Genomic DNA, 27,013 nt, shown 5'->3' on the forward strand with positions numbered 1-27,013 from the left:
CCTCCCCCACCTCCTCCTCCACCTCCTCTCCCGGGTCCTGCAGCTGAGACTGTGCCAGCTCCTCCTTTACCACCGCCCCCTCCTCCCTCTGCACCCCCACTTCCCGGAACATCTTCACCCACAGTGGTTTTCAACTCAGGATTAGCAGGTAAGAGCACAGAATTAAAACCCAGGTACTATGTAAGAAATGCTTATTTGTCTTATCTCCGGAGATAAGATATTTCAGAGTCCAAGTTTCTTGCAATGATGTGATCTCTTCTTAGTATAAGAACATTCCTGCTAATGTAGCCAGTAAAGGGGAATTGAGAGGCATTTTTCTGAATAGCCCTTGTCACATGCTCCCTAGCAGGAGGTTCTGACCTCTCACGTCATCCTTCTGCCTTCCACCAGCCCCACCTAGAGAAGGAAGAGAGACACGTTACCTCCTTAAAAATCAGTGCATTTCTGTGGGTTCAGCCAACACTTCCTGGACATCTGTAGTCATCAAAGCTCTGTATTAGGTATTGATACCGAGTGCTTCTGGCTCTTTTTATTTTAAAGGTATCTGTGATGTCATCCATAAAAGACAAAGATGACTTTATGTGTAATTGCCTGATTTAGGCTTCTGGGCATGTCTTCTGAGCATTTGAAGACTCAGAGTTTGCTAGAGTAGGTTTAAGCTTCAAGGGAAAGTGCTGCCAACAGCATTTCTCCATGCCTTGAAATGCTTCCAAATAATTCATAGTGTCCTCTTGCTAACCAGGAGATAGACCGCAGTATCCTCACCTCACCAGAAATGAAATGGGGGGTGGGGGGATAGGGTGAGAGGAGGAGAGTTGCTCTAATGCCTTGAAATATAAGTTCTTATTTTTGACTCATGGAAATGAATTTTTACTCTTTTCTGTAATACTGCAAGCCATTTTCCTGCTCATGAAATGTTTCCCTGGCATTTGAAATTGCTCTGAGCTTTGCCATCTATGTGACATGAGATAATTGCGCCTCCTCATCCACTTCAGTCCCAATTTATTGGTCTCTTCCTTCTGATAAAGAACTACCACTCTGATAGCCTCCATTTCTAAGGCTGCAGTAGTTTTTGGAGCCTTTTGCCTGAAGTCTAAAAGACAGTCTTAGCTGTAAAGATCTCTTAGTCTCCATCCCTTCCAGGGCCCCATCTGCAGGTCTACCAGCCAGTCATGAGGGCTAATTCATCATAATGACTGGAGCCCTTTTGGACACCCAGAAGCTTTCCTTGACACATTTGTTCCACATCAAATCCATGGTTTTACTTCCACCCAACTTCTATAAAACTGTCAAAGAAACAAAAGAAGATGCCTGTTCAAAGTAATGCTCATAGTAAGTCAGTGGCTTATTTCTACCCTTCAAGGTCTTCCCCGTCTCCTACTTTCTTCTGCAACTTTTATTGCTTCTGAAGGAGAAAAGGTGGAGGAGAGTCATCATGGAACTGTTGGATTGTGGAATGTAAATAAGCAGACAAGAAAAACCTCATAACAAGCCCCTGGAATCTGTTCCTTCACCAGACTGCTCTCAGTGACTGCGTGTGGAAACCCCTAATTGTCATGTGCACCTGGGCTCCCCGATTTGGCTTTCCTTGCAGCCCCTGGGGAGCACTCACTGTGAGATATGTCTGCTGAAGTGTCTTGCTTGGCACTGTTTCCTTTCTGTCTGGCAAAAACTATTGTTACTCAGTGTCCTCTTCATTCACCTGAGCTCTAGCAGAACTCAGAAGTGCCTCCTTCTGGAGGGTCGTGTTTCGTCTGGTTGATCTGGTTGATTTTTCTTTTTTTTTTTGGCCTGGGCTCTTTCCACTACCTAATTGTTAAGATGTGTTGGCTCTGTTGATTTCCTCAATTTTAAGATGTGGAGCTCTGTGCTCAGCTGATAACTAACTGCTGCCTTCAGAGTTGCTACAATTGAAGTTGTCCCTGTTGTGTTTTACACAATTTAGAGGATTGTATGTGGGATTGAAGAAACTCCTCTTTAGTCCTCTGTTAAATGATTTCAAGAAACACCTTGTTTTACAAGATCCTCACGAATCTTTGATACCTTGAGATAGGCAATTTCTACAAGGCCTTTAATCTCCCTTTATTACTTATCCCTAATTTGGTTGTTAGTACTTAGTGATTGAAGCCCATTTTGTGAGATGTTTTGCCAGTGTGTTCGGTAAATCTCTCTCTTTCTCTTTGGAACCAAGAGGCCAGACAGAATCAGAATGTCTCAATAGTACCCAAAGACAGAGCTGAGCCAATGTGCCAGGACTTCTAGGAAGTCAGAAACCTATGGTATCAGCAGGCAGCAGGATATTTCATCTCTTCAACAGGCAATGACCAAGTGTGTTCTTGGTGGCTAAGACAAGGGATTAGGAAGAGGTTTCCATAGTTTATCTAGTTTAGGGTTTTCTCTGCATTTTATAGAGAAAATATTAGTAGTGTGAAATATGCATTTGAAGAGTAAGGCTTTCTTCCTCAAACCTGTGATAGAGCAATCTGGCTCCCTGTTCCTGGGGCTGGTCACCTATGATGAACTGCTTAGCTGGCTCTTTGGGTGGATGTGCTTGGATCTTCACAATGAGAATTTGGACTTTGGCTGAGGATTTTTTTTTTTTTAATTAAAAAATTGTTCATATTCTATGGAATACCTAGCACTGTTCAGTATGGCTGTTTGAGACCACTACAATGAAATAAAAATTTTTTTTCTTTCCCTTTTCTAAAAAAGATTTAAAAAACTAATAGTGAGAATTAAAAAAAAAATAATTAAAAAATTGTTCATATTCTATGGAATACCTAGCACTGTTCAGTATGGCTGTTTGAGACCACTACAATGAAATAAAAAATTTTTTTCTTTCCCTTTTCTAAAAAAGATTTAAAAAACTAATAGTGAGAATTAAAAAAAAAAAAAAACAAAACAAAATAGTGAATCTTCAAGGCAGGCCTGAATGGAAATGAATTCCTGGCTCTGTGCTGCCTTCTGAAATGTGTCCAAGAAGCATGAAATTCTATGCTAAGAGTACGTGAACTGCTGAGACACTTGACTCTAACCATATCTAATTTTTTTGTATTTCTCTTTTCTTTCTGCTTCCACAAAAGATGGGCCAATCAAGCTTTTCTGTAGGTTGCTCCTCACTGAGTGTGTTGCATATTTGCCATGTGTTCCTTGTGGGTCACACTGTCTTTCCGCTCCATCTTACTTTGACCCATTGCATTTTGACTCTGTCTGCGGGAAGTCTTGGTGTTGGCTGACTGTTATTCCAGGTTTTGCCCACACGTTTTAGTGGAACCTGTAGAAGAGATTATCGTCCTTTAAGCAGACATCCTGGATTCATATGCTACGTTCCTTTCCCTCTGAGAAAAGGAATTTTTTTTCTTCTTTCAGTTTAATTTTAATAGTTGGATCTAAGGCACCAACTCTAAAAGGATTTTAGATATATTCTGAGTATAGAACGAGAACAAGGAAGAGCTGCTAGGTGACCCTTTCCTGTCCCCTCCCACCAGTCTCTGGCTCACACCATTTCCATGGAACAGCCAGGCTTCCAGAGCCCCTTTCTTTAGCCTGAACACTCGGGATGCAGTGTATATCGTGGTCGCCTATGTGCCCCTCCTCCTCTTCCCCTGCCCCCATGCCCCCGTCAGAGTCAGGAAGACCTTTCCAAGGAGAGCTTTCGAGCCTGTGTTCTGACCTCAGGCTTACTCCTAATCTTGCTGAAGAGTCAGAAGAAGTGCAGTTGCAAGTGGCATGCCTTCTAGTGAGCGTGCTGAGCCCGAGGGGGCCACAAAGGGACAGAGTCAGGAAGACCTTTCCAAGGAGAGCTTTCGAGCCTGTGTTCTGACCTCAGGCTTACTCCTAATCTTGCTGAAGAGTCAGAAGAAGGGCAGTTGCAAGTGGCATGCCTTCTAGTGAGCGTGCTGAGCCCGAGGGGGCCACAAAGGGACAGTAGGAAGCAAATGGCACCAACCTGTCACCTCAGATGATGAAAAGGCCCTTCTGCAGCATCTCGGATGCTCCCTTTCTTTTCCCCCAACATTGCTGAAGTGCCAGAGTAGAGGAAGATCTGTTCCTTTGTCCCATTGAGGACATTGGTTCTCCTAGGTAGCATGGACAGAAATGAAGTGTGGCAAGGAGTCTGACCCTGTTTGGTAGTGGGAATGAAGGTGCGTCACATTTGGTGGTAGAAAGGCCTGGTTTGGTAAAAGCTGTGACTCTGTGGTCCTGCATGCTTTTGTGTGGGTTTATCAGATGACATTCCTGCTGTTTATATGGCCTTCGAAACTCTGGAGGAATGAGAGGCACTGCCTTTCTTTTTCAGTTAACACCAACTGAGGCCGGCAGGCAGCCAGACACAAGCTCAGTTGTGTGTTGCTTTTATTTTGTTCTGCCCTGAAGTGCTGAAGTTCTCCTTTCTTCCTTGCTAATAATGGCAAATAGCTAAGCTCCCAAGTAGTGTGGTGGGCTACCCGGGATGGACTGACGAAGGTGAATGTATACAGCTAAATGGTTTGGGAAGACTTCTTAATGATGTATAATTAATAAATAGAATTTTAAATGCATTACCTTTTTTAGCTCATTTCCCCCAGGTGAGAGGAGTTGGCACTCCCTCCGGCCCCTAAAACATGGATCCCATCCTCTCTGTTAAGAGGCTCTCAATATTTTTAATGAGTTCATTGATGCCTTCTAGTCAAACGTCAATGATTCTGGAGAGAACTTACTTTTTCAAAAGAGGAGAAAGGGACTGTGGCTATTCGTGGGAAGCAGTACAATTTCTTGATTCTAAGTACTCCTTCTGTCATCGTAAACATTTTCTAATTTAGGCCATTCACAGCCCTTGGTCTGTTTGAAATAACTCAGCAGCCAATATAATCTCCATTGGCTGAATCACCCACAGGAATGTATTGCTCTGGCTGACAGCCTTCTTGACATTACATTCCTGGTGGTTTAGACAGCCACTATCTGTAATCTCTGATCGTCTTTTAAGGTTTGCTTGTAGATATGTGTTCTAGAACCAAGAATTTAGGATGTCAAAATTTGACAGTATTTGCCCTCTCTGCTATCTAATAATATTGACAATAATGTTTGCTCTCCAATATTTGTATTAAGCATTGTCTTAATATTGTAACTGTACTGCAGCAATGCAATTGCCCAAATTTAAAAAAAAAAGAAAAAAGAAAAAGTCAACCCCTGACCCTTATATAGCTTTTAACACAATGTCGTGTCAGTCAACCAAATGATGACCTCAAATGGCTCTGGTTAAAGCCCTGTGTGATATTTTCCATGTTTAAAAACATTTGGTCACTTCTTGCCAGCTTTCCTCCAGTGTTAAAAGTGTCATCTGCAAGGACTGTTGTCTGATTGTTCCTGAGGGTCATGGGGTCTTGGTGGGATCTTAATTTTATTCTCTCTGACAACTTTAGCTGTGAAAATTAAGAAGCCAATCAAGACGAAGTTCAGAATGCCGGTGTTTAACTGGGTTGCTCTGAAGCCCAATCAGATCAATGGCACAGTTTTCAATGAAATTGATGATGAGCGAATTCTGGAGGTATCTTTTCTCATTGGTTAGAAACTAGGGGTGCTTTCTGTGCAGCAAAGCCAAAATGAGTGCTCCATTAGCCTGGAAGTTTCAGTGATAAAATGCTAGTGATTTAAGTACCTTTATATAAAGAAGAAACATTTATAATATCAAAGAATAAAACTTAATACTATTTTGTAAGGTAGTTCTAAAACTATGTTTAAAAAGTTATGTTAAAATGGAATAAATAGTTATGACCATCTGCAGTGTGTACATGTCAAAATATATATATCTGATACTTTCTTCCCTTAATTTATAAAAGGGCATAAAACCCTTTATTGAAATGTAAGTGGATAAGATACTCAATTATCATACTGACCACCTTGTTTGGATAATTTTAGTCTGTGGCAGCTGTCTATGCAAGCTAATTATTGAAAGGCAATCAAATTGGCTGGTTAGAATCAGTCTACTTTAAACATTTACTTCTGAATATGTGTCAGAAGTTGTACTCTAACAAAAATAGGAAAAACAGAGCAAACCAAGGCCAAAGACATGTATTAAATAGAAAAAGTAAGGTCTTTGCTTAAGAAACTGTCTAAAATTTCTGAATTTCTGACTTAATCTTTAATTATAATCCAATTGGCCAATGTCATCCCTCTTTACCCCAGGATTTAAATGTGGATGAATTTGAGGAAATATTCAAGACAAAAGCTCAAGGTCCTGCCATTGATCTTTCTTCAAGCAAACAGAAGATAACACAGAAGGGATCAAACAAAGTGACATTACTAGAAGCAAATAGGGCCAAGAATCTTGCCATAACTTTAAGGAAAGCTGGAAAGACTGCTGATGAGATATGTAAAGCTATTCATGTGTAAGTTCAGGGCATTCTGGAAAATTATATCCTAGTCAGTTTAGGATAAAAATGAAAATAAGAAAGTTATGAATTAGTGGTTAACAGAAATATTTCAGTTGTGGGGAAAGTTCTGAGATAAAAGATGGAACAATTCTTGATATCCACACTTCAGAGATTCCTTTATTACATATGCGCTACCTCGGAGTTGAATAAAGTGCTAACACTAATGAGGTGGACCAGAATTTACCCAAGAAGTGCTGTATTAGAATGAGTGACTGTTTTAGAGGAATAACATCTGGTTTGTGGCGTCATTTATTATCTTGGACTGCTCTTTACATAGGTCTACAGTAATGCTTACACAAAAGGAAAGTTGAGTGTTGCAGATGTTAAAAAAAAAGAAAAAAGGTAGAAAATGTCAGTTTTCTCTGGAGTGTATGGATTTTATCCAGATTTGTTGAATATAAGTTTGATGGCATTTATGGAATGATACAGTTCAATGCCAGATGCAGATATGATACAGATGCATATTTTAATTCATAATATTGGGAATGCGAATTCTGTTGCTCTTAGTACTTTCAGGACATTTTAAACAGAGGTTTTTTTTATTCTTGAACTGCGTGAAAGGCATTGGTCTGATTCTCTATTAAAAGAATTTTTCTACTCCTCTTGTGGCCAGTGTGACTTTCAAATGTGATAGAATATTATTAAATGTTTTAGGAACTAATTCTTCAGAGATTGGCATTTCATAAATTTTGGCAAGAGATTCTTAGAGGAGCAAAGGGGAGAAATCATTTGCTCCAATTTCATGCCTTAAGTCAGGAGGCATAATCTAATAGTCTAGTGCCTCCTACAGTCTGTTCGGATTTTTTTATATCGAAACCTGATATGCAGTCTGCAGTGCCTAAAAAAACATGTCCTTGAACCACTTAACCATCAGATCCTTGAGACTTCATTTTTGCCTCTTCCTATTGTCATTGACTCTAGATTTCTAGAGGCTTAGAACTATGCCAGTAGTTTTAAAACTGAGTGGTAGTTGTGATCAAGTCCAGGTTTTCAGGAAGGACAAATTAAGATACCTGCTGCACAATCAGGAACTAGCACCAGGGTGGGGCTTCACAGGTCAGCTGTGGAACTCTTAGACTCACTGACTTGGTAGTTGATGAGCTGGACCAGATGGAGGTATGGTGAAAAGGGTAGGAGGTTTTCTCTCTAACACTGATCTGTCCACGTTCATCTTCAGATTTGACTTGAAGACATTGCCTGTAGACTTTGTAGAATGTTTGATGAGGTTCTTGCCCACTGAGAATGAGGTGAAAGTGCTTCGGCTCTATGAGCGGGAAAGGAAGCCATTAGAGAACTTGTCGGATGAAGACCGGTTCATGATGCAGTTCAGTAAAATTGAGAGGCTCATGCAGAAGATGACCATCATGGCCTTCATTGGGAACTTTGCCGAAAGTATTCAGATGCTGACTCCTGTGAGTGGACCAACTCTGTTAAGGGACGGGGCCCAAAGAGATATAGAATCATTTTTCCTTTTATGTCTCTCCCAGAATTCACTCAGTGTGATGGACTCCAAAGACACCTTCCCAGAACTTTCTAGATTGTGTTTTTATGTCAATGATCTTTTTCACATTGTTTGCAAAGTAAATTTGAAAGCCGAATTTCCATATTACATATTGCTCGTCTCCCGAGAGAATGCCATTTTCTGTGTTACGGATGTCCTCTGGATTTTAAGGAAAACTTCAGTGTAGAGGATAAAGAAAATCATTTTCTTAAACTTGGTGATACCATTCTTCTGGGTGGGTTGGCCAGACTGAAATGTGACTTTTATTTTTAATAAACGATCTCATGTCTTTAGCAAACAAGCTTATTAAGATTTCATTGGAAACATTAAATTCACCATAGGAGTTTTCTTCCTTGGAAGTTTGTTACAGTGGACTGGGGTTATGTAGAAGTAATAGCCAACTATCTCTTATTCCCTTACATTAATATGGTGGAAACTTACGAATGTCATAAACTTCAGTTCTTTTCCAGTTCTATTTCTAAGTAAACTTTTGTTAGTTACTGATTATAGTAGCAAATCTGTTTAAAACGTGTTCTGAGAATTTCTAGAGGGTGATTATGTCTGTTTGCTTTTTTGTTTTGATGTTTTTTTGTTTTTCATTCTTGGGAAGCTCCACTGATTTAAAAATATGAGTTATATTACATGATTAGAGGTGGTGGGCAGGGAATTGAGTTCTGCTGGAAGAGACTGACGACTCCTAACTGAGTGTTATTGGTTATAGATTGGTTACAGATTTTGTGATAAGCAAGTTCCTATGTTATTTTTTATGGCAAATAATTTTAGACTAGAGCTTGCACATAATGACATATGGTTACCTAAGACCCAGCAGGACAACTAATTTGTTATGCTTAGGAAAAACAGAATCTCATCATTAAGACTTTAAGGTTTACATGCAGGCCTGTTTTCTTCTCTATTAATTTTTAGTTTTCAATTAGTTTCCCATTTTTAACATGTCTTTTTTCCCCCCTCCTTTCCTTCCTTTGATTGGAATCTAGCAACTACATGCAGTTATAGCAGCATCTGTCTCTATAAAGTCATCTCAAAAACTCAAGAAAATTCTGGAGGCAAGTGAAGTTTTCCTCATATACATGTATGGAGAGCTGACGTGTCAGCTGCATTCCAGTGCCTGGGGTGCTGTACTGATGGGCTTCTCTTTTCTCTCTCTTACAGATCATTTTGGCCCTTGGAAACTATATGAATAGCAGTAAAAGAGGAGCAGTTTATGGATTTAAACTTCAGAGTTTAGATCTGGTGAGTAGACTAAAAGAAATATGAAATCTATGTGAATGATAAACAGCTGGCAGAGATTGAGTCCGGGGGGGGGTGGGTGGCGGGAGAGTCTGATCTTGGAAGTATGGGTGGGATGTTTTGATGAATATTCTCTGCTAGTGGGAGGATCGATTAGCACAATTCTTCTGAAACACCATTGACAATAAGAACTTAGAACCTTAAAAATACTTATATACTTTGACTCAATATTTCCATTTCTAAGAATCTTTCCTCAGGAGCCTGAATTATGAATTCTGTATTTTATTAATATAGTAGTCCTCTCTTGTCTGCAGTTTCTCTTTCCATGGTTTCAGTCAACCACAGTGTAAAAATAGATGGGTAAAGTACAGAAAGATATTTCGAGAGACCATGTTCACATAACTTTTATTACAATATATTGTTATAATTGTTATACTTTATTATTAGTTTTTTATGACTAATCTCTTACTGTGCCTACTTTATAAATTTAACTTTATCATAAGAATACCATAAGTGTGTATAGGATAAAAACAGTGTGTGTGTGTGTGTGTGTGTGTGTGTGTGTGTGTGTGTAGGATTTGGTACTATTTATTGTTTTAGGCATTCACTGGGGACCTTGGAACATATCACCTGTGGATAAGAGGGGCCTATTGTAGTCACAAATAATTAGCAACAATATAAAGGTCCATCCTTGTAGGAAATGATCAAATATACTGTAATAATAGTTAAACAGTGAACTATTCTTCAACTGTTAAAACACTTGTGAAGAGTTTTCAAAGAAATGGATAATTTTGTGTTTAGAAAATAAGGTAGTGTATAAGTTGCATGTACAGTTTAATTTCGCCTAAGTAAAATACATAGGGGGAAAAAAAGGGCTGGCTTGTTAGCTAAGTTGGTTAGAGTGTGGTGTTGTAACACCAAGGCCAAGTGTTTGGATCGCCATACTGTTCAGCCACCAAATAAATAAATAAATAAATAAATAAAATGTTAACAGAGAGGTTGGATGGAATTAGGGAATTAAGTTGGTTAGAGTGTGGTGTTGTAACACCAAGGCCAAGTGTTTGGATCGCCATACTGTTCAGCCACCAAATAAATAAATAAATAAATAAATAAATAAAATGTTAACAGAGAGGTTGGATGGAATTAGGGAATTTTTTCAAACTAATTTTTTTTATACTTTTCTGTATTTTCTAAAAAAAGTTTTTTTAGCTGCATGGAAAAAGGTGCTGTGCTTTTCAGAGTCACTTGACGTATGTGAACAGGACTAGAGAAAATCATTCATGGAACCCTCTTCAGGCTGTGCAGGGCTCACCTGACTTCCATATGAGAGTGTTGGGCAATGGGTTGAGTTCCCAGATGGGGGGACACATGGTTATTTGATAGGGAGTGCCCAGTCAGTCACAGTCTGGCCCCCAGCAGATCATGGTCAGTTAAGCATGTCTGTTTCAGGTCAGCAGAGGCTTGGGACTAGGAGAGGAGCTGAGCTCAGTGTAAAGACTGCAGTACAGGAGTCCTGCTATGGAGGAGGCACCTGTACACACCTGCTGGCTTTACATTCCACTTCTACTCTGGTGCTTCACTTTGAAGAGCACTAAGACTAGAATCTCCCTGCTTTTAAGCCAGGGGAGGTGGCATAGCAGATGGTGGGGGGCGGGGGGAGTAGAGTAAAGATGTGAACCATTCTTAGTTGCTTAGAGTCATCCCTAAAGTTTAACACATCCTCTGGTCAGAAAGTCCTCCAGTCATTTACTCTGGCTGAGATCATCATCTGGTGGATAACCCTCCCATCACCCTGGGCTCTTGCACCTAACTCTGTTCCCTTTTGTTTCCAGCTCTTAGATACAAAGTCAACAGACCGAAAGCAAACACTGTTGCACTATATATCGAATGTTGTAAAAGAAAAATATCACCAAGTGTCCCTGTTTTATAATGAGCTTCATTATGTGGAAAAAGCTGCTGCAGGTACTTGATTTCAGTTATTAATACTACTCTTAGGTCTTTAATGGCTTTGATCATGAGGGTACCATTCCCTGCTTAAACAAACACTCTTCAGAACCCATTTAAAAACGCAAGGTTAAGAAGTCAGAATCTCTGAGCTGGAGCACATGGGCCACGGTGTCGCCCACTGCTGAACATGATAGCGAATGAGGGCATGAGGTGTGAAGGTCATCTCTCTCTTTGTCCTCTTGGTAAAAATCCGGTCTTTGAGACTCGTGTACCTTCTCCTATTCATTGCCCCCAGTGGATGTCCATGTTATAGGTGAGAAAATTGACATTTTTAGAGGTTAAATGTCTTGCCCGATGTCACATGGCTATAAAGTGATAGAAACAGGGCTAGAACTCAGGTCTTCTTACTTCTCGAAGTGTAGTATATCATCCAACGTACCCTGTCTTTTCAAAAGAATATTAAGTTGGAAAAAGGAATAATATACAAATTGACCTTAGTGTTAGTTACAGGCTGTGAGTTTCTTTTCTTTTTTTAATTTATTGAAATATATTGGTTATACCTATCTATGGGTACAGAGTTGAATTTCAATTTCAATACATGTATACAATGCGTGATGATCAAATCAGGGTAATTAGCATATTCATCATTACCTAACAATCATTTCTTTCTGATGAAGAATTTGATTTCCTTTCTTCTAGCCATTTGATAACATGCAGCAAAATATTGTTCATTATAGATGCCTGGCTTGACTGTACACCAATAGAACTTATATCAAATTATGATCTTGAACATAAGCAGCTGGTGTTTATTATGAATTGAGATTCCTGAGGCCTACCCCAAGCTTATTGAATCTTTTAGGACAACGACTTCTCTGAATTCCTCAGCCAGAGTAAATGGCTGCTGCTTCTGTGTTCTTACTAAAGAGCACTCCATACTACCCACTCATACAAGATTTATCAAATATTGTTATAACAATTTGCATGTTCATTTCAACCTGTCCACTTCCTGAAGGTATAATCAGGTTTTATTTACCTTTATAATTTCCTCAGCCCCTGGCTAATTGGATGCTGGGAATAAATGAATGAGTGAATAAATGAATGAATGAATGAGTGAGATGATACACTGTTACTGGGATAGATACTACCAAAGCCCTAGTAGAGATGGAGAGGCAGGTGGACATGATCTTGTGACTATGAAGAACTGTGCAATGCAGGCAGGGACAGACCTATTGAGGGCGTAGGGCTCGTTAGGCAGTTAGCAGAATTTCTATTCTGGTGAAGTGGTTTTTCTCCTTTCAAGTTTCCCTTTACCTGATTTAGAGATTCATAAACATCACAATTCTAATTAAGAAGAAAGTTAAAAAGAAAATTCCCACCTTACTAATAGTACCATTTTGTTTAGCCCCAAATAGGATTCCCAAAAAGTGTCATTTGGGGGGGAAAAAAAAAAAAAAAAAATCAATGGGAAAAATGGGGAGATTGCAGGGCTCTGGCCGAACTGTTCAGTGTTTGCTCTCTGGTGCCCAGGTGAGCCAACACAGATTTTTTATACCTTCACATGTGTGCACTTACTCCTTCATTTATCCAGTGAACACTTTTGAGCACCTGATATGAACAAGACAGTGTGAGTCTAGTGAGGGGAAACATACTGCATTGTTTTGTGATTCATCCACGTGCAGAGCTGAGTCGGACAGTGTGGAGCTAGAGGTGAATCCCAATCTCTGTGGGGAAGCTGCCTCTAGGAATGTGCCTGCTTTGGGAGGTGGCCACACTACAGAAAGAAAGAAGCTGTCCAAGGTTGCTTTGTGTCCTAGTAGTCAGTACAAATAAAGTTAAAGGGACAGAATGCTTCCCCCTGCTGGAGAGTCACAGAAATGGAAAAGAGTTAAAAGGTAGGATTAAAAGATCTTGGGCCTGTCATAGATAAGGACCTCTGAGCCTACAGGCCAACCAATAGGTTATTTCCTTTAAGAGAAATGGAATAGTTGTGTACCAGCACAGGATTTGGAGTCTGCCATTGTCACTTGAACTTCACCGCCTCTGCTAGCCATGTGACCTAGGGCAGGCCACATAACTTCTTTATGTTGCTTTTCCTCATTGGCAAATGGGCTAATGGTGCAAATGAATTAGCGCATATAAAGAATTTAATGTAGTGCTTGATAGTGAGCACTTTGTAAACTATTCATATTAAAGGATCTCTATGCTGAAAACCGGAAACTAGATCTAAGGCCCTTATGTGAGCCTAAGAATCTACTGAGAACTTGCCAGCCAGACTTGGTATGGTTTTGACTTTCCTGGTTGAGGTTCACTGGGGCATTGCTTTCTCTACTTTAGTCTCCCTTGAGAATGTTTTACTGGATGTCAAGGAGCTCCAGAGGGGCATGGACTTGACCAAGAGGGAGTACACCATGCATGATCACAACACACTGCTGAAGGAATTCATTCTCAACAATGAGGGGAAGCTGAAGAAGCTGCAGGATGATGCCAAGATTGCACAGGTAAGTATTGGTTCCCCTTGACACCCGGGAAGAAGGAGAGATTGGATTTCGTAAAGCCCCTGGGATGGAGGCCCTGGGTTAGGGGAGAAACGTTCTATTTCCCTCTGTCTGCAGAGGGTAGATTCCTTACGTAGCTAATGATTATTGGGGTATCTTTCCCAGTCTTGTCCATGGAAACACCCCTTTCTGCTCAGTATTTGTTTCTAGTTTGGGGTCTTTACCCTCTTCTACAGAGGCTTTCCCTGTCCCCTCCCCCTCACCTTCCACTCCTATGCTCCCTCCAGCATGTGTCCTGTATTCAGTTCAACCAGTGTGTGTCAGGCCTGTGTTCAGCAAAGCAGCTTTTCTGGTGTATCAGGTTTCTGGAGAACTTGACCTCAAAATCTTACACTGCATTGGGGGTCACTGATATATAGGCAACCCTGCAAAACAGAATGAACTGCACAGCACCACACAGGGGAGGCAAAGTATTAGGGGAACTCAGAAAGCAGACACAGTGGTATGGCCTCTGGTTTGGGGCTGTCTTGCATCACAGAAGAGTTCAAGCAGAGACTGAGTGTCCTCTCTGTGGGGATATTGTAAGGACCATTGAAGCAAGGGACTGGGATTTGGAGTGAGAGTGACTTCTAAGATCCCTTCTAACCTTGTTAGTTCTAATGGATTCTGTCATGATCTTAGGAAACTCTTGAAAGAAATGGCTCCTCACTGTGTGTGTGCTGGGGCATGTGTGTGGGTGTGTAGGAGGGCCCAGAGATGTCACATCTTCTGGTTGCCTTTGTTGAAGTATTGGGAGGAGATACAGAGGCTGTAGAGAATTGCGGGGAGGGGAGGGAGGCTGTAGAGATGAGAATCTGTGGGATCTACTACCTAGTCGCTGCTGTTCTGCTTTAGCTTTTCCCCGGGAACATCACCTTCAGATGTTATAACTAATGAAATTCAGGAGAAATTTGCTTTCTTCACAGGATGCCTTTGACGATGTGGTGAAGTATTTTGGAGAAAACCCCAAGACAACACCACCCTCTGTTTTCTTTCCAGTGTTTGTCCGGTTTGTGAAAGCCTATAAGGTAAACGAGAGAAGGGTGCCCTTTAAAGCCCTCTTTGTCATTAATTCGCGAGCCAGTGCTCTCCCTGAAACGTGTTGGAGTCTTGACTGCTCTGCAGAGGCGTCCTCGTTCCTGTGGGTAGCAGATCTGGGTGGTCGGGACGAGACAGCAGTCTCTGGCCCTGTGGAGGCTCTGAGGGCTCCCAGGGCCCTCATGCCAATATGGTCCTGTTTTCCACTGAGTCAGTCCTGGGCCTCAGCCAGAAAACAAAAGCTCTTGGCTTCCCCTTGGGGCAAGTGAGATGCTCCAAGACGATTGCTGCCCTGTTCATTGTTGACCCAGGCAGGCAAGGAGAAGGACTTAGAAAATCCATGTCTCTCATAGAGTTGTTTAATGGGTAAAAGAAGTGAAGCATGGCCTGTGGCAAAGGCACATGCTGAAGCTGAGGTCAGGGAGAGCCCTCTTGTGCTAGTCCTGGCCCAGGCCTTCAGACCTTTCAGACCAACATTTCTGTAGTGTGGACCGAAGGATGGTGCTATTAAGAATGTGTGCTCTCTGTTCCTCTATCTGGATCAACAATGACTTTCATTTAAATGGGAGGCCCTCTTGGACATAGTCCAGGGCCATGATCTTGAAAAAGCATATGACCCAATGAGGCATGCATCTGAAGAATTTGTTCTTTGAGAAGGAATGACAAGGAGGGCAATAGAAGGTATAGGCCCACTTGGGAAACATTACAGTCTATATTCTCCAGGCTTTTCTGTATAACATTACACAGAGTAACGTCAGTGGAGAAAGGATAAGACTGGGTTATCTACACTTTTGAGAAAAACACCATTGGAAATAGGGGGGCACTTCTCTAACACCACTAGGGACTGATGGCTTTAGAGAAACATCCTTGGGCCTTTTACTGAAACAAAAAGTCAAAATATTTAGCCATCTTCTCTTAGCATGGCTTAATGTAGCAGTGATATCGTAAGCTATTAGCAGGAGTAGTGTCCTTGGCAGTGAGGATGAACACAAACACAGCACAGACTCCATGTGCAAACACTGGGAGTTAGGAGCAATGAGAAGGTCACTGGCCACCAGCAGCAGCTGACTGGTAGTGTGCTGGAGATGGCCCAAGGAGGCTCTTGTTATGTGCTGGGACCACATTTCTTCATATAAAAACTTATGTCTAAAGTCAAAAGAGAACATGTATGCTGTTTCAAAATTGTATGAGAGAAGCTAGGGAGTAGCTGGGGTTGGTCTCCAAGCTCAAGGCTCTAGCAGGGACATGCATGGAGCGAAGAAAAGAGAAGCTGCCCTTGGTGATCTGTGGGGTGTCTCAGGTCACTGCCTATCGGCATGCTCCTTCCTCTTTCTCATCTCTCCCTGTGGTTGTCTTAGCCAGCTTGGTGAGGCACTGGTCAGGCGGTGATGTTACGGGATGAGTTCCTTGCCTTACATGTGACAAATAACCTCCCAGCCTCGCACTGACTTAGCGACTTTGTGGACAGAGGTTAGGATTTTAGGATGTCATCCCTCTTTTCCATTCCCAAGTATGAAACAAAATGAAACTTAAGACAAAAGCAACAGAGAAAAAAAGGTTAACTTTAAAAGCTGGATGGGAGGATATCTGTGAACTTATACTTCAGCCCTAAATTAGACAGGCTTATCCATCAGTTCACAGCTCAGCAGTTAGAAGTCTCTTCAGGGAGGCTGGCTTCAGGAGAGAGAGTGCCCAAGAGAGCTGAGCTGAGATGAGCCTGTTAAGATTCTTCTCTCAAATTCATCAGACTGGTTGCTCTGTCTCTCTTAGGGAGGAATGAGCTGTGGGAAGACAGTCCAAGAGGCTCCAAAAGAAACAAGAGGCAAGGGAATAGAGGTTTTCCCCCAGCAGTGGGCAAAAGGCAAAGGACTTTAGATTGTGTTTTCAGAGAAGCTCTAAGTAGGTAGACAGATTCTGGAAGCAAAACAAACACATGAAAAATCACTGAGCACAGGTACCACAAGGTTAGATCCCCACTAAATCTGTAGGACCAAGACTAAGAAGACTAAGATTCCCAAGCAGGGAGAGGATCTACAGGAAAGGACTTCTGGATGAGGTGAATCTCAACTGCCGGCTTTTGAAGAGATGTGATAGAGACAAACCCAGAATCAGAATTAAAGATGGGCAAAAACCTTCCATGTACTCTGATTCCTGACGAAGGATACTTGAAGAATGACTTCTTAAAATCTTGACTGCTGTCATTTCCACTGACCTGATCTTTTTGGTTATTCTGATTTACCCAGCAAGCAGAAGAGGAAAATGAGCTGAGGAAAAAGCAGGAACAAGCTCTCATGGAAAAGCTCCTGGAGCAAGAAGCTCTGATGGAGCAGCAGGACCCCAAGGTGAGAAGTGCCTGGCTCCAGAGATGAGCCCCCATGTGAGGAGAGGCCTTTACAACTCCTCTGAGGCGAGCAGGAGAGAGGGGTGCCAGGCCAGATTGGCACAGCATCCTTACCCCTCCTCCTAGGACTTGGTAACTTGGGAAATGGAAATTTGTGCATTCATTACTTTGCTCAGCAACTACTGGAATGAGGCTAAGAGCATGTTTGTGTAGCATTTCCAAGTTTATAAAGCTCTGGAACTTAAATCTTAGTTGGATATACAGAGGGGCCACACCAGGTAACCTGATGACCAGAGGGCTTAACCTCCAAGGAAGGCTTTGTGTGATACCCATTGGTGCTGGCCTTGACAGCCGGAGGGCTTTGCTAGGAGGAACGGGGGGAGCATTTCATGGAGGGCAGTATCCTAGGTAAAGATCATAAAGGCTGACAGGTCATTTCTTTATTGTGATCCTTTGCACCAAAGTTTAAGGAGTCTATGGTTATTACCAGCTGCCTCTTGTTGCCATAGGGTCCAGCCTTCCCACTGCTGCCAGATGGAATTTTGTGTTCTTCAGTGAAAGTTTCTGTTTTCTTCTCAGAAGCTTTCTGAGTTTTCCTGCATTTGAGCAGAATGTTGGGATGGTGCTGTGTGCATTTTTGGCTGAGGCTGCTTATTGGTAACATAATGCTCAGGCACATTTTGGATTTTTTCAAACCTCCGATGAGTGCTGTTCCCCACTAATCTGGGCCTTTCTTCTTTCTTCTCAGTCTCCTTCCCATAAATCAAAGAGGCAGCAGCAAGAGTTAATTGCAGAGTTAAGAAGGCGACAAGTTAAAGATAACAGACATGTATATGAGGGAAAAGATGGTGCCATTGAAGATATTATTACAGGTAAAGGCTCTTTCCTTACTGTGGCCCATGGAGATCCCACTGGCCTCACCCAGACTGGGCCACGTGCAGATTTTGCATCTTTTTTTGTCCAGGGTTGGCAAGTTTTTACTTTATTCAGATTCAGAATTATGCAGAGAGACTTCATGCTAGGATTTGAAGTATATTTATAATGGCATGTATACTGCCCCAACAGTCTCTGAAAAACTCTTTATCATTTCTCAGTATTATTGGAACCCTGTAGGTTTCAGCAGGGCTCATTCCCCTAACGCTTTTCCATTGTTTTTGATTTGTCATCATGCTCCATTTTTCTCCTCCTGGCCACCCTACCCAACTTCCTGATTAATAAATACTGTGGACAAGACCCATTCAGCTTTGTGCTAACCACAGTCCATGCAGGCTTTTCCAGCATGTTCTTTAAAAGCCTCTTTACTCATTCAAAGTAACTGAGGTCAATAGGAAATCAGCGCAGGTACTTTAATTTAGATGAGCCAATAGGCTTTTAGCCCAGAGTTGAGGACTGATTGTTCTATCAGTGAGGAATCTTGCCTAACCCAGCTTAGTTCTCATCTTATTAAATTCTAGCTTAATGCTTTCTGCTTGAACCCATTCTCTTGGGTTTCTGTACTTCCTCAGGACAATAATTTGGGCCACTGTCTTATAGCACTAGCAGCAAGTGACTTTTCTTTCATGTCTGTTGCACATGAATTCTGTTTATCAACCTCCAAGATGCTTAAAGATTTTTATTATGGGAATGTTCAAAAATATGCAAAAGTGTAGAGAATAGCGTGATGAGTTCCCATGTACCCTTTACTCATTTCAACAATTGTCAACTCATGGCCAATCCTGTTACATGTATACTCTATTCACACCCCATACCCAACTCTTGGGATTATTTTAAATCACATCCAAGATACATAATTTCACTTGGAAATATTTCAGTATGTATATTCAAAAGATAAGGACTCTTTAAAAATAAAACCAATGGGCCGGCCCATGGCTCACTTGGGAGAGTGGGGTGCTGATAACACCAAGGCCATGGGTTCGGATCCCTGTATAGGGATGGCCAGTTGGCTCACTTGGGAGCGTGGTGCTGACAACACCAAGTCAAGGGTTAAGATCCCCTCACCGGTCATCTTTTAAAAAAAAAACAACAAAAAACCAAAAACATACCCACAGTACCATTATCACATCCTCCCCCAAAACTAACAAATCCTTAATATCAAATATCCAGTCATTATTCACATTTCTCCAGTTGTCCTAATTTTTAAAAACTCTAATTTCTAGACTTTTGACTTCTTATTTCTTGTTATAGCTTAGTCAACATTATAAATAGGGATCCCAAACTGCCAAAACCATAAATTTTTTTCACCAGCCCAGACCCAGGGAAATTAAATAAATAGATTAGATAGATTTTTAAAAAGGAAGTCAATAAAGAAATCCTTGCCTAGACTAAAGCAGTTTAAATCCTGAATGGATAAGTGGCTGATGAGAATTCCATTCCCTACAAATGGTGCACACACATTCTGCACACATGCATCTACATTGTGCACCACACAGTGGCTTACAAATGGCCCCAGATAAAGCACCCATTGTTTAGCATCTCTTCTTGCCTCCTCCACATTGGGGGAGAAGCTCCACTCTGAGCAAGACCATGAACAGATCTCCTTCTTAGGTAAGCATCTCTTAGTCTCAGCACCACATATGGTTAACTTGTAGGTAGGGAAGCAACCAGCTTTGTACATTACGAACTTTGGAGTTCCTTTTTTTATCAGTATGTTCTTCCCAATGACATCTCACTTTATAAAATGAATGGGATGTACATTTTTTTTACTTGCCTGACCTAAATCATTACCAAAGAAGGTAAATGAATATCTGCTTGCAGAGCAGTTTCTGTTCTCCTTGGAATATTTTGGTTTTTTTTGCCCCATCCCCAAGCCCCAGATTGAGTAATTTCTAGACTTCCATGAAGTAACTCGAGTATATATTACCTTCCCTCTTTCCTACTCACCTCCCTCACCCCCTTCCCCAAGTATGGTTAACAAAGCACTAATCATGTACTAATGCAATAGATCTTGGCTTTTTACTCTCTTCTGTTTGTGTTGTTTGGCTGTCATTTTCGATGCAGTGCTGAAGACTGTGCCCTTTACTGCTCGCACCGCCAAGCGTGGCTCTCGGTTTTTCTGCGAACCTGTTCTTACTGAGGAATACCATTACTAAACTGTTACTTTTTCTCACCTGACGCTCTTAAAAGGTTGCTCCAGGTTTTTTTGACTTCTTATGCCCCCATCTATGTGTCTGTCAAGGTCACCCAACCCATTAGCATGGCATTGCTATCTCCATGTTATATTTTGTGTTGTCCTCATCCTTCATAGTTTTGCATTTCAGTCATTACTGCTTACTCACTACCACTTTCAATACATGTATGTATCAACATTGCTATGATGGTTTGGGTGCGTATAACAGTTGAATTAATATAATTGCTTGTGGGAATTTTCAGAAAAATAGTAAATAGAGCACTTCTTTCAGAATCAGAATTGCAACCAAATAGGTTGCTTGTAAGATTTTGGTCTAATATCTTTGAACACAAAATGATAGTCATTAGTAATAACAACTACAATACCTAACACTTATTGAGCACTTATTGTGTTCTAATAGGTTTATAGATATTAAAGTAGGCCTTTGTTTATACTCAGTTAACATGCTTATAGTAAAATGGCCTGCTATACAAAAGTGCTCAGGAGCGCAAAGTGTTCTAAAGTAGCAAAATGATTTGCAGAAGGAACTATGCACAGTTGTAAATTGAGCCTTTCTTAACTGTCTTATTATAGTCCATAGTGTGATGGAACTCATAGTATGAGGTTAACACAGACAGCCCTTTTGACCTAGAATCCTGTATATGCTGATGCAGGCAATCCGTAGGCTCACAGTTCCCTCTCGGGGCAGGTCACCTCTATTCCGTCTGAGTATCATGCCCAAGTTCAGCTATCAGTAATTCCATGTTGGAGCGAAACTGTGAGGCAGGAGGTGAAAATAAAGGCTTAGGAGCTCCCCTCCATGAATGTCTTATCTCATTCATGCATCTTCACTGGTGGCTCCATTCCATGTCAGACCCAGGGTACTTCTTCTGTAATGAGATCATTTCTGGACCTGCTGCTTTGGTCAGGATACCTATCACCTATCATTGGAAAACGCTGTTCTTAAATTTTAAAAAAGTGATCAAATTTTCCCAAGAAGTAACTTCCTAGGCTTAATTTCTGATACCTAATAAGGAACAAACCCCTCCAATACCTAGAGGATTAGAGAAGAAACAAGGGAAGCACATACTGTCATTGGAAATACTTTGACTTTGCTCCCCTGCTGAGATTGACATGGAACTGAGTGTGTCTATTTTGTGGCATAACTATTCTGTGAACTGCATTTGTTATGTATGTTCTTTCATCTCTTAAGATATCAAAGGACATAGTGTGTCATTGTCTGCTCTGCAACCTACTTACCCACCAGTGCTTATTAACAGGCTGGAAACTGTTGTCTGCTTGACCAGTGTTTGTTGTCAGTTTTGCTGCTGGACTGTCTGTCTTTCTGGAGCCAATCTTCAAAGCAGCTTGAAACTGGGTGGTCAAAGTTAGCTGGGTGGAAACACACACTCCTCCTTCCCTTATTTTATCTAACACTTCTTGTAATAATGGCCTCCCAGTCTCTTTCTCTGTTGGCTAACATGCCCGGGAATATTAAGCACTAAGTTGAGTTGCTTTCCATTTTCATCCCATTTTTACTTAACCATCATTTTTTGTTTTTGTTTTTTTTCTGTTTAGCCTTAAAGAAGAATAATATCACTAAATTTCCAAATGTTCACTCGAGGGTAAGGATTTCTTCTAGCACACCGGTGGTGGAGGATACACAGAGCTGGCAAGCATCACTTTTTACTTAGTTTCCTCCTCTCTCTGTATACAGATCAATGGTTTCAATCTATGGCTGAGGGTAATATTGTTGAGAATTCTGACCAGGGAGAAGAAGTCTTTGTACCTAACAGTCCAATGATCTGAGGCTGAGCCTCTGTTGGACTCTTCCTCGGCCTGCTTCCATGTTCTTAAGTGTGATGCCTTGGGCAAGGGTATTTGCTGATTAAATGTACTTGGCTTTGGGAGCGAGGCTGTCCTTCCTTTACCTCCTTCTTGGCCTTTGAGTTATTGTTAACCCAGTTTTGATCTGAAGAGATTAAAAGCAGGTCCTGGCCAGGGAACATGCTGCTCTACAGCCTTTGAATCTTTAGAACTGCTCAGAGGACTCAAGAATCACAGAGCTGCATATCCTTAGCCAAAAGTGCAGCTCTCACCTTCCATTACCAGTCTGGGCTAGGAAGCAGGGGCTAGAGAGGATTAGGGCATACAAAAATATTCTTTGCTTCAATTTCAAAGGAGTATGGCAAGGTCACAAATTCCAGTGATTCAGGAACCAGGAAGGTAACATGCCTGGTGAGGACTGTGCTGAACCTGAGAGCATAGGTACTAGTTACATCTTGCTTTTTGCCACGCAGGAATTTGGACCCAGTATTGCCAGATCTTCCAATTTTCCAACAGAAGCCAGAAACCTGGGTTTTTATGTTAATTACCAATTTGAATATCAGGAAACTGTATTTAAAAATATGCGAGGTACAACCACTGGGGCAAAAAATATTCTCTGGGCCAAGTATGGCCCATCAGCTCCATTTTCAGTGAACTGAAAAGATTCAGTCTGGTTTAATTCTGTTATTTGTATTTCCCTTTCTAAAGTTAGAATGTTTCTTAGAAGAAGTCAATAATACTAAGTTAATAAAAGGTAAATATATACTAATCAAACAAAACAAGGGGAAAAATACAAAATCTACTTTATTTTTTTCACTATGCCCTAACTCCATCAAAAAGAGGCTACCTGGGGCCGGCCCAGTGGAGCACTTGGTAGAGTGCAGCGCTTGGGAGCGCGGCGGTGCTCCCACTGAGGGTTCGGATCCCATATAGAGACCGGTCCACTCACTGGTTGAGTGCGGTGCTGGCGCGACACCAAGGGTTGCGATCCCATTACCGGTTACGAAAAAAGACAAAAAAGGAAAAAAAAAAAAAAAAAAAAAAAGAGGCTACCTGCTGTCTAAGCTACCTGCCTTTTTCAAGAAAGCAGGCCTTATACTGAGTGCTTATGTAAAATTTCTGTTCATTCCACTTTATCCCACTAGAGCAATGCCCTACTTGAACTGATATGCAGTGAATCATTCAAGGCTTTTTTTTGTTTGTTTTTAATGTCAGGCATTTTGCTATGCACTAGCAACAGAAGCTGGAAAATGCAGGAGGGCCCATACAACTTCTCCCTGATGATGAAACACAAAATATATTGGGTGGGAGATAAGAATGTTTTCGGTGGGGTGGGGAGCTGGATGGTCTGTTAAGAGTGCAGTGTTATAATACTAAGGTCAAGGGTTCAGATCCCCATACCGTGACAACCCCCACACCTCCACCCCCAAAAAGAATGTTCAGGGAATGGAGTCTTTTGATTTAGATTTAATGGTTAATTAAACATTATGTTTCTAATTCACGCACACAAAAAATAACCTCAGCCAGCTTAGTGGAATGAAAATAATGGAACCTGTATCTGCAAACTCAGGCCTTTTCTTGTTAAAACTTCAAGGATAAGACAGGGCAGTCTGTTTTACTAGTCTTGCAGTTTCAAATTCATTGCAATTCTCATTGATATTCAGGCTTCCAGAGGGGAAAAAAAAAGTAAGCCACAGCTGCCTCCAATTGAAGAAACATTTCAAAATGTTTCTTCAGCTAGACTTTCTGGCCAGTGACAGAAATTATGTCCCATATATTTTTCTCAAAGTCTTAGAATCCTACAAGTATTATATCCTATTTTGTTTGATTGTAAATATCAAAAGCAAATATACAGTCTTTGGTTCAATGCTCAATGAGTTTGAAGGGCCCATTAGCTGACTCTTCTACACAAGCTGCTTTGATTGGCTGCCAGCTGGCCTTTATCTTGCTTAGACACATGGTATTAAGGGTTGCTATTCTCTCATTGGCACTCTCCTCTTTACAGATCTTAGAAACCAACCATACAGACGAGCCGATGCGGTGAGGAGAAGTGTCAGGCGGCGTTTTGATGATCAGAACTTGCGTTCTGTTAATGGTGCAGAAATAACGATGTGAACCCAAGACCTGCCTGCATGAATAGAGGGTGTGCGTAAATGAAACTGCCCATGTGAACTTTATGTGCTACCATTTAACTGCAGCCTTGAACTCAGATAAAATATTCTTAAGGGCTCAGATTTAGCAAAAACATAGGAATTAATGATGGGCTCTCCTTCCAACCCTTGTTAACAAGTGCCTAAAACTGGAAGTACCTGCTCAGATTAATCAAAGCAATAGGATTTGATTTGATTAGGTATCTTTTTACACCAGTATGTTATTCAATTTTTTTTAACCAAAATGTGCATTTCATATTAGATTCATTACCTGACATTGTGATCGTCCTATGATGGTCCACGCACCCTGGATTCCTGATAAGTTGTAAATAACATGGATACATCTGCTGTGGGCTTCCTTTGCTGAGATGTCCTTTAAGGAATTTGTATTTTTAAGGACTTGCAACGTGGAGAGGAAAAGTCACATGATAAACTACTTCTGTCCATAACCAAGCCCCAGCAAACTGCAAACAGGATGCAATTGCAATGGCATGGAAGTCACACAACTCTGTCTCCAGTTTTACACTGTACTTCTGTGCTGGGGTACAATGCCCTGTGACTCATTCACTGGTTATGAACACAAGGACATGATGGCATAAAATGTATCACTTATTTGCAGTACTGTGTTCTTCAGCTAGAAGCAGCTTTTTTAATAATGCAAATATATTTATTAGCACTGAAAACTAACATCTCAGAAATCAGTATGAAGATTTATGAGGACCATTATGGGTCAATCTTGAGAACAGAAATTGGTGCCTTGCTAGCCAGGGAGAAGTTTACTAACTCCATCAACTAGCATTCAAGATTACATCTGCTAACAGAGTAGTACTAAGAAACTGGCCTTATTCCTGACAATCGCAGGGTTTCTTTCTTTTTCCTTTTAAGATACACGTGGCGTCATCTATCAGAGCTATATTGTTCTTGTGTCTTTCCCAGATTACTTATGGGGAATTTCAGTTAAGTTGCTGAAAAATATTAACATTGGGATTAAGCTTAAATATGTAATGGGACTAAATGGCCAACTAGGCCACTGTTATTTTTCTCTCCTCTTTAGCAGGGCACTTGATCCATTCCAAAGTGAAAACTGGACTGAAGCTAAATTTGTATTTTTCATAATATACATTCTGCTTCTGGCTTACCTTCTTGGTACATCAATATATTAATTGTAAAATTTATTGTATAGTATTTAACCACTGAATTTCTTATTTTATGTTGTGCTTATGTGAACCCCTGGTGAAGGTCCCTTTTCCTTGGATAATGTGTAGTTATATTATCTCTTTTAAAATGTACAGATATTTTGCTATAAAATTGGTGCAGTTTTTTATGGTTTTTACACTTCTCTTTAATTCCCACCTAAGCCTCTGGGTAATATTGTAAATATTGTTTAAAAATGCATCAGCCTATGCTATACAATCTGAATGTTATTTTAACTTATAGTTTTTTGTTGTTTTTTTTAATATATATTTAACTACAAGGACAGTTTAGGGATCAGTTACCACATTTCACTTTAGCGTACCTATTTACACAGATTACTTTTAAACTGCCACCTGATGGCACATTTCCATAAAATGTGTACTTTAAAAAGAACATGCCAAGATTTTCTTTCTGTTAACTCACATTCATTCTGATGAAAATAGCAATTTGACCATGAGATATAACACAAATAGTTGGACCTTTGCCACAAAGCAGCTGTTTTCCAAAAGCTTAATGCTGACATGCATATGTTAAAATAATTGCTTATTTATTAATCTACAAGTAGATAATGTTGGCATGTTCTTTTCTGTTTGTCTATTAATGGGCCTGCTTCTTAGCAATATTAGAAATGTTTTATAATTCATGTTACTTTTCTGGTCTCTTATGGCATATGAGCAAATAAACTATTTACACTACTATTCTGTAATAAGTTGTCATTCTTCAATGATACAACTGCTAAAACCCCCCAAGATGTATGTAGACTTATCTTCTTGGTATTTGAACTCAGAATCCAAATACATACATCTTGTAAATTTTAGGAAGAACACCTCCCTATATGAATTCTTGACCACTTGCTGTATAGAATGTAAGAATGAAATAGATTTTGGTAGTGAGAGATACATGTACAGTATCATATTTATAAACTTACTGCTTCCAGAGAAACAGCGCTCTTGTTTGGTGAGATGCCACCCCCCAAATCTGTTTTAATTAGGGTGTTGTACAAATGCATATAGGTTGTGTGTGCAGAGTGGTAACCCTGTACCTGACAACTACACTGGTTGACAACGGACATGCAAGCAATTTGGCCCCCAGTGCAAACACATACTGATATTTGTAATAACTCCAACTTATCAGAAAAGTTTGTGTAACACTGAGTATATTCATTTTATGGAAACAAGGGAAATAATAGCTATTTTAGAAAACCTCCCAAGTGGCCTAAAAAAAAAACTTAGAGGGGTAAAAGGTATAGTCATTTAAGGAACTGTTTTACAATAAATAATTCAGTCACAACTACTGTAGCGTACTTTACATTTGTCACACCTGGCTGTTTATATGTAATCTTTATTCCTCACAAGCCTGAGGTATTTACTGTTAACACTGTTGTACATATGAAACCGATTCAGCAAAATGAAGTGACTTGCACAGGGTCACAAATCTAGTAGGTGAAAGAGCCCAAACAAATATTAACTAGGTTATTTTTTCCCAATTCAGTGCACTTTCCACTACACCAAGTTATACAAAGGTGGTAGAAGCTTTATTTTATAAAAGGGCGGAAAAGTTAAATCCTGCACTTTGTAAGATTCTCTAACTTGTTTTATAGCAGGACAAGTGCCTAATGGTAAAAGACAGACCTTGAAGGTCTTTAATACTCCAAATATTCAGAAAGTTTTCAAATCCAAACTACAGCAATAAATTCAAGTGAGGCAGACAGATA

At 40.6% G+C, this 27,013-nt stretch overlaps 1 protein-coding gene across 2 annotated transcripts in view; it reads left to right on the top strand.

Moving 5' to 3' along the window:
* FMNL2 (formin-like 2) overlaps positions 1–25,997 on the top strand; it is a 134,785-nt gene extending 108,788 nt beyond the window's left edge. Inside the window, exons 15-27 of one of the 2 annotated variants that reach the window (XM_008576211.1) lie at positions 1–148; positions 5,403–5,527; positions 6,166–6,368; positions 7,591–7,825; positions 8,910–8,978; positions 9,085–9,165; positions 10,995–11,124; positions 13,444–13,607; positions 14,570–14,671; positions 16,925–17,023; positions 17,771–17,894; positions 21,707–21,753; positions 23,961–25,997. The exon at positions 1–148 is cut by the window's left edge and continues 1 nt beyond it. In XM_008576211.1, the coding sequence (XP_008574433.1) occupies positions 1–148; positions 5,403–5,527; positions 6,166–6,368; positions 7,591–7,825; positions 8,910–8,978; positions 9,085–9,165; positions 10,995–11,124; positions 13,444–13,607; positions 14,570–14,671; positions 16,925–17,023; positions 17,771–17,894; positions 21,707–21,753; positions 23,961–23,999 (1,566 nt within the window). In that variant the 3' untranslated portion in view covers positions 24,000–25,997. The remainder of the gene's footprint in view (positions 149–5,402; positions 5,528–6,165; positions 6,369–7,590; positions 7,826–8,909; positions 8,979–9,084; positions 9,166–10,994; positions 11,125–13,443; positions 13,608–14,569; positions 14,672–16,924; positions 17,024–17,770; positions 17,895–21,706; positions 21,754–23,960) is intronic. The other variant, XM_008576210.1, reaches the window with a different exon arrangement.
* The last annotated feature ends 1,016 nt before the right edge of the window (positions 25,998–27,013 follow it).

This window comes from Galeopterus variegatus, unplaced genomic scaffold (genome assembly GCF_000696425.1).
Source record: "Galeopterus variegatus unplaced genomic scaffold, G_variegatus-3.0.2 Scaffold1312, whole genome shotgun sequence".
NCBI classification, from domain to species: domain Eukaryota; kingdom Metazoa; phylum Chordata; class Mammalia; order Dermoptera; family Cynocephalidae; genus Galeopterus; species Galeopterus variegatus.